An 8,424-nucleotide genomic window follows, 5' to 3' on the forward strand; every position below is an offset into this window, starting at 1 on the left:
TTTTTTATTTCAAAGACTTGCGGTAATATTTTTTCCGTTTCTAACGGCAACGTTAAAAACGGATTTTTTTTAAATGTTAGGTAGTGGTTCATCCACTCAGATTGTCTTCAATTATTATCTAAAATGTGTTCGTGGTCAGCGAATAACAGAGGCATGACAATATTTTTGTTCACAAAATATTAAATTGTTACTGTTATGAATGCACATATATTATGTGACCAAATATTTATTCAGCTGTTTTATTGGGTAATCGGCGCAACGTGTGTCATTATTCTCTTTGTTCTCATGACTAATTTAGCATTTGATTATTTTGTGATTAAGACTAAACCCACTGACACCAATTAGTACAGAAAACTTTCACTTATAAACTGACCAAGTGCGATTTACGAAACAGTCGAAACTTGAACACGCCGTATACAAGTAAGATATGAAAAATTACACGTTAAAAGTTAGCATATACTACAGTTGTATTATATCTATAGTTTGAGAATCACGCGACAATGTTATACTTTGGAATATATTTTCTTTTTTTCGTCGTGAGAGTGCAGGCGATGTATCTACAAGGCCAGGCTCAGCTGCGGTACGATCCGTGCGACCTGGGTGTGCTTTATTTTGACAAAGTTACGGACATCCTGTGGAAAGGGACTGTTAATTTAGGACTGTATCCTTATCTCAATGACGCACAAATCGAAATTAACTTTAAGGATCCCCTGATATTTTACGGCGTAAGTTGTTACTTGTGAGTTAAACATTCAATACGCCACATCACACATGGTATAAAATTATCTAGAAGAGTTTATTGTAGTTTTAGAGTATTACTTTACAGTTTACGAGTAAGTAAGTATGTAATCAAAATGATTATGATAATATTTTATAACTGTTACATATTTTAATTGTTGTTGAAATCAGAAATGTCATGTTCTACGTTTGACAACATCTCTGTCAATATTCTGTATGTGCAGCATGTCGGATTTGGATCAAATGATTTACATACAGTAAATCATTCGATAAAAATTAAAAATCCGACATCCGTGCTAGTAGCGCCCTCCGACCTTTGCAAAATATTCCCTATGTATTATATTATAATATACATAATTATATATACTATGTTATATAATAATAAGAATATTATGAGTGTGAAAATATTTTCGCATTCATAATATTATTATTTATTATTATAGCATTGACAGATGTTATTCTTGAAACTAAAATTCGTTGTAATCACACACTTGGATATTTTCAGTTTTCACAGCAAAGCAAAATGATTGTCAACAATAGATGGCGTGAATACATTTTGGTGCCAAAAGGAAAATTACCTACTCGTTATCATTTCTATTTTTCAATAAATTCGACAGTCGCTGTAGAAAAACCAACGGTCACAAAATTTACGTTGAACAATGTTCTACTATGTGGTGAACATATTAAAAAGGTTAGTAAATAAGAATACGTCATGATGAACGTATTAAAAAAAATCGGCCAAGTGCGAGTAGGACTCGCGCATGAAGGGTTCCGTACCGTTATTGAGCGAAATTTAATATGTATGTATGTTAGACATTAAGGTATATTTGTATGAGCCTACGTAGCCTGATTTAAATAAATAAATAATAAAAAAAACATAATTTTGACAAAATGGCGCGTGTTTTAAATTTACTGTGAGCAAAATGCTCATAGCGCGAGTGCTCGCGGGTTATTAAATCGATTGCATTACAATACAATTTACAAAATTACAAAGCAATCATTAGTACATAGCTAAGTAATTAAAAAGTAAAAACCAATGAGACAAAAATGGATGGCACTGCATAGACGCGACGCCTCTTATGTCCTAAATTTAAAAAAATGTGAAAATATATATCTGAAAATATTTACAGAACAGCACTCCGACGGATAGTCGACAGCCCGGTAACTTTCAATGCGGCAGGCGGTCTCTCAACCATTCCGAGCTCGTGACAGTCCGGGCGGACGCCAAGGCCGGGGACTGGCCCTGGCACGTGGCGGTCCTGATACGTGATCTGCAGAACAGTAGCATCGCGATGTACCAGTGCGGCGGCAACATCGTATCCCGCACCGCGGTGTTGACCGGTACGCATGGCCCAAGTGTATTATGAATGTGTCTCTAATGTCTTCATCGACATAATATCTTATCGAGTAAGCTAGTCTACGAACGAGAAATCTATCTCTCGACAAATCTATACTAATATTATAAACCTGAAGAGTTTGTTTTTACGCATGTTAGGGAAAAAGAGATACATAAATAATATTATTATGTCGATATTAAAAATATAACTACACTCGATCTCGTTGTACGCATGCTAGACGGGCTGATGTTCATTTACGAAATTCAAAAACCGTTGTCATAAGTTTCATTTGACAGGAATCAGAATGCAAAATAGTGAACGGATCAAAATAAACTGAAGATATACGCACGGAAGTTGATTCAGAGCATAAAGTTAATATACCTAGCGGAATAGAGAAACAAAGGCCTGATCAAGAGAGATGTCACTATCAGTATCACTGCGTGGTAAAAAGAGACGTGTGATACATGACAGCAACACTCTTTTTTTGACGTCCAGTCGGCACGTGCCGCACGTTGACAATTTAAATCTCATAGAATTCATGTTCAATCATCTTTGTGTAAATGTATACGTACACATTTTTCACACAGATGAAAACCAATTTCGGTTACGTTTGACAGCTCGAGATTGTTGCTCTATTCCGCTAGGTATATTAACTTTATGATTCAGAGACGGACCTACATAGTTTAGTCGAGTTATGTCAATCCCAGTCTACAGATCACGACTTACAGTTCGACAAGGCTGTTTATGAACGTGGCGAGAAAAGCGTGGCTTCTATCATACAAAAACATCATTTTTGACAGTTCTCCTTTACCAGCAGCGCCCATTGACATCATTGACATATTCATTTAAAGCCTTGTCGAACTGTACATTGAATTTACATAATCCAACCAAATGACGCAGGTCCGTCAACTGCCTATGAATAAATTTCTTTGATGATACAACATGAAGCTGATAAACCCAAACACCAGCGTAGAGCGGGTCGATGATGACGAACTATTGCTATAAGCCACAAAGTCAAAGTATTATCTGAGAAAACGAATTATATGCAGATGGCGCACTTAGAAACAATGTTCCTTCGGGTTATGTGAAGCCGATGGCTATCGTGGTCTGCTGTCCTGGCTGTGGCTGGTTTGGACACGATATAAAGAAACCAAACTACGTACCTAGGTTTTCCAGATGGTTAACGGCAGGTTAGGCAGATGCCTATCAATTTCTATATTCACTCAACTTATAATATTTTATAAGTTGAGTGAATATAGAAATTAATGGTTTTATGATTTTCAGCTGGTCACTGCTTGTTTACTGGCAACAAAACGGTCCCTACCAACAGATTAATAATTCAAGCTGGGACAAGTAATTTGTGGGATTTAAAGGAAATTGGCAGACAAATTCTAACAGTAAGTTGACATTATACCAAAAACAGCAAGTGATAATAATACAGTGTGTTTGTGTAAACACCGTTATCCTTGAAACCAACTTTTTCTATGAGAACAATACTGGGAACTCAAAAAAATCCGTCTTCATACCCATACAAATAGCCAATCCGGGCATCCGTATGGGTATGAAAACGGCATGTCTCATTTGATGGTTTCAAGGATAACGGTGTTTACACAAACACACTGTATTATTATTTAAATATTATTGTGAAAATTCCGGCGTTATTTCTAATTAGGTATAAGTACCTGGAAGACCGAGTTTTGCTCGGTATAGCAAACACTCATTGACTTCATATATATATATATATATATATATATATATATATATATATATATATATATATATATATATATATATATATATATATATATATATATAAATAAATAATTGGAATATATATATAAAAAAAATATATACATATATATATATATATACGTGTACGTGTTCCTTGTAGAGAGTTCAGTTCACTGTGAAAGTAGCAGCTCTGAAAAATGAAACTCGTGACGCTCGGGCCCTTGTCCATACAAAAGTGAAAAAAATCAAGTTAAGTTGTGGATAGCCGGACAGGCTATCCACAACTTAACTTGATAGATAGATCAAGTTAAGTTGTGGATAGCCTATCCGGCACTTTATCAGGAAGGGCCTGTCCCTTAATGTTATAAGTTATTATCAGAGGACGCAGCAGTAAAAATTAGTTCAGAAAAACTTGTCATAGACCCTGCACTTGTATGAGAATTATAGTTAGCTTAAATATCATGTTCTATCTCTATCTCCTCTTATTCTTCAAAGAAGAGGCATGATGTCTTAACTCTTAACACAATCTCATCATAGATCTTCGAATCTGATTGGCCTAAATAAATGAAAATGAATGTTCAATTTTGTTAGTCTCGCAAAAACTCGCGAACGTCAAAAACGATTTGGTTAATTTTAGTCTTGAAATATTCGTGGATGCCCAGGGACGGTTTATACTAGGAAGGAAATGAAAAAGTTCACCGGGTCATCTAGTAAAACTTGTTTTCCATTTCCAGGTAGAAAGAGTAGTAATTCACCCAAGCTACGTTTTAGAACAAGCTACATCCGACCTCGCTATCCTGTTCGTCAACACGCTGGTGTTTACAGAATACGTCCAGCCAATCTGTGTTTGGGGACCTTTGTACGATAAAAGAATTTTGTACGGGCAGCAGGCAGTGGTATGTTTTTTATTTTTTATTGAGTGTTTTATTCAACTTAGATGTAGTTTTGAATTGATTACAGTGCCGAGATAGTGCTCTCACGGCCACTATCCGAAAGCACTGTTTAGCTTCTCTAGGGCCGGTATAAATAGTCAGTACTCAAGATGCATCTCGGTCTCAAGACACGGTTCAGGCTCTGTGATTGGTTAGCTGTCAAAATTTGGACCAATCTTAGAGCGGAACCGCGTCTTGAGACCGAGATGCATCTTTAGTAGGTACTGACTATTTATACCGGCCTAGATAGGTGTGATCATGGCAAATGAGCCAGCGCTTACTTATTAATTCACGACAGTCCTAATGGCCCGAGAGCCAGGTAAATTTTTGGCCAATCATTTCTTCCCCAGCGAAACTTTGTAAAATGCATAAGGGATTTATATTTTGAATACTATAGCTTGACCGCTGTAAAGTCGACCCTCGTAGCATACTCGTAGCATACTAAATGTATGCTACGAGAGTCGACTTTACAGCGATCAAGCTCAAGCGACCGTTAGCTCCGACTCCGTGGGTGGGGTGGGCAGTGGCAGCGTCCCAAAGATGAAGAAAAAAACATTTTTTCAGTCATTTCCTCTCATTTGAAAATTGACTGACATAGTCAGCTGACCATAACACGGTGGATTATACGTCAGCTGGCTCCTTGAACATGAAAAAAAAATATATATTTTTAATAATTTTCGCTCAGCTAAAAAATTACCTGGTGATCGTTTATATGCGATATTTATACGTGGGAGAGCCATGCTTTTTTTTATGAAATAAGGGGGCAAACGAGCAAACGGGTCACCTGATGGAAAGCAACTTCCGTCGCCCATGGACACTCGCAGCATCAGAAGAGCTGCAGGTGCGTTGCGGGCCTTTGAAGAGGGAATAGGGTAATAGGGGATGGTAGGGATGGGAAGGGAAGGGAATAGGGGAGGGTAGGAAAGGGAATAGGGTAGGAGATGGGGCCTCCGGTAAACTCACTCACTCGGCGAAACACAGCGCAAGCGCTGTTTCACCGAGTGAGTGAGTTTACCGGAGGCCCAATCCCCTATCCTATTTCCTTTCCTACCCTGGAAACTCTCGCCTTTACAGGCCATTAATTAAAGGCGATAATGCTATAACATGTTTTAGAATTAACGCGATAATTAACGGCGTTTCTCGTTAGTGTGGCCCGAACATTACAGCTGGCTGATTTTTTTTATTGTTTACTAGAGTATTTTAACAATTCGCTGATAAATTTTCATCCGGGAGGAAATAACATTTCTTATGTTATTTGGCGGTATGTTTAATTTGAGAGTTTTGATAACAAATATAAAGTTTAATATTGGAGAAAATGTTGGTATGAGTAAATTAATTAAGTATTGAATAATTTATTGTAACATATTTTTTTAATTAATAAACTTTTATTTCAATTAATTTATTAAAGAAATAATAAAATTCTCTCTGATTCACTGTCAGTGTCGCCGTCTTCATGATCATCATCTGTGAGTGTGAAATGAAAAGAAAAGTTATTAGGCCGCATGTATAGTAAAACATGATCATAATATGAAAAAAATATATAAAAAAGAATTGATACCTTTTTCAAGCTGAATGGTTATCTCCTCAATCGACGTTGGTAGCTGAGCCCCAGAAAACCAATCAAATTCAAATCGATTGTCTATTTCTACCCAACCATAGTCTGTGGGCTCTTCAGTTGTTGGAATTTTAAAGTTAGCGTGAGACCAAATTTACGCAATGTAGCACGCCCTTAAAAATTGCTTGTTCAGTTCTGATTCACACGGTGGTAGACACGAAGCGTCAATACTTTTTTCCAGAGAGAGATGAAAGCGATACAAGCTAAAACTTAAAAAAAAAAAGATTGAATATCGTTAATTTTAGCACCTCCATCGTGGGTATCGCAGGCACAATATATTTTCAATTGTTATGCGGTAGCCGGCTGCCGCTTGGGGATGGGTGGGTTGACATGTGAACCCAATACAGGGTACTCAGATACCCTGAAGTAAATCAGTTAGTTTTGTTACACCTTAAGTATACCATATTTATTTCAGGTCGCAGGCTTCGGTTTGACGGAGCAGAATGTCATGTCGGACAGATTAAGGTCATCGTACACCATCGTGCAGCCCGATAAAGTGTGCGTCGCGACCGCACCGACTCTCTACTCTAGTCTGCTAAATGAGTTCACTTTCTGTGCTGGAGACGGTAATTCTGGTAAGCGTAATATGAAATAGTCGGCCATTGGGCTAAACTGCCAGTGCAAAAGACTGAGAATAGCTTTGTCCCCACTGTGCCTTTTTCTAATTTCGTCAAGGGCATGCGTTATAGCGCAATCTACAGCGAACGTGACGCATGCTCTTTGACCGTATCCAAAAAACAAAAATGACAATGTTGGCGTTGCGTTCGTTAACGTATTCAATTATTGAATGCGCCAATGTGAAAGTTGATGACGAAAATTGAAGATGAAAGTGCACAGTGTGGACATAGCTAATCAACAGCGAACGTGAGGCATGCCAGAAGAATGGCATTACAATTTACAATGAACCTTCTTTTTGTGTTCTGGGAATGAATATAATATGATAGTTTTCATCTCAGATCTTCTTTCATTAGAAATTCTAGTTTTAGATGTCCTTCTTTCCGTCTTAGTATACTACCAATAACCCGCTGGTTTTTATTCCCCAGGCACGAGTCCTCTGAATGGCGACAGCGGCGGGGGCCTGGCGGTGGCAGTGACTCACATCGACGACAGAATCAGCTGGTTCCTTCGCGGGATCCTCTCCAAATGCGTCATACCTCAGGGCAAGAAGCTCTGCGATCCCAAATACTTCGTGGTATACACAGACGTAGCCCCGCACTATGGCTGGATACACCATCATATCGCAGGATAAAATCTTAACCTAGAAATATAAACCTGAAGAGTTTGTTCGTTTGTTTTAACACTCTATCTCAAGAACCACTGGATCTATTTTATGTGACTTGACACAGCTATAGAGACGACCGCGAGGAAGGATAAAGGTTACCTTTTTGAGGGAACGATTCCCACTGTACTATTTTTTACGCGTGTAAAAATAATTGTTATTTCATGTGTCTCTTGATCATTTTTATTGATTGTTATACTTAATACATTTAAATAGGTTTACAGTAATCATTATCACGTGATTTATATTATTGAGTAAGAACCAGTGACAGTCAGATTTTCGTCATTTTATAAAAGCTGAAAGTTCCTCTGTATATGACCCCTATATAAGTTAAAGAACGACCAGCAACTATGGAGTTTCCAAACGGGACTCCATAGTTGCTGGTCCAAAGTCTCGATGTTGCTGGCTCTTGGGCCATTAGGCGCATACCTCACCGAGACGCCATCACCACGGCAACGTGGCCAGCGGCGTCGCCAACTAGTTCTTATTGAGATGTATGAGGGGTAGCTCACCAGGCGACTGACTGGCGACGTTGCCAAGTGGCCAGCGTAGCCAGAGTCAACCGCTCCGCATATTGTAAATAAATGATTTGATTTGATTGTGTTACCGAGCAACGTTGCCAGTTGTTTACACTTATTTGTATGCTCCGTCATTCATTCGGTCGCCAACAAGTCGCTGCGTTGACTCACGCACGTAGTATTGAGAGCAAGATATCGCTGGCTACGTCGCTATGGCATCTCGATTTAAAAGCGACGCGACTGCGCAGCGCACACGCTGCGATTGCGCGGCGTG

General features: G+C 38.4%; 1 protein-coding gene across 1 annotated transcript; it reads left to right on the forward strand.

Moving 5' to 3' along the window:
• Positions 1-548: 548 nt before the first annotated feature.
• On the forward strand, positions 549-7,602 carry LOC121727135 (phenoloxidase-activating factor 3-like). Its single transcript, XM_042114814.1, has 7 exons — positions 549-725; positions 1,244-1,429; positions 1,869-2,079; positions 3,360-3,472; positions 4,541-4,702; positions 6,769-6,928; positions 7,397-7,602. The coding sequence occupies exons 1-7, from the start codon at positions 552-554 to the stop codon at positions 7,600-7,602; spliced, it is 1,212 nt and encodes a 403-aa protein (XP_041970748.1). The 5' UTR covers positions 549-551.
• Positions 7,603-8,424: the final 822 nt, after the last annotated feature.

Source organism: Aricia agestis, chromosome 5 (genome assembly GCF_905147365.1).
Source record: "Aricia agestis chromosome 5, ilAriAges1.1, whole genome shotgun sequence".
Classification (NCBI taxonomy): Eukaryota; Metazoa; Arthropoda; class Insecta; order Lepidoptera; family Lycaenidae; genus Aricia; species Aricia agestis.

Excerpts from the sequence above, each read along its gene's own strand:
- LOC121727135 (XM_042114814.1), top strand. The coding sequence starts at position 552 with ATGTATCTACAAGGCCAGGCTCAGCTGCGGTACGATCCGTGCGACCTG. Across the intron at positions 1,430-1,868 it reads GTGGTGAACATATTAAAAAG|AACAGCACTCCGACGGATAG; the intron begins GTTAGTAAATAA and ends AAATATTTACAG. Across the intron at positions 6,929-7,396 it reads TGCTGGAGACGGTAATTCTG|GCACGAGTCCTCTGAATGGC; the intron begins GTAAGCGTAATA and ends TTTATTCCCCAG.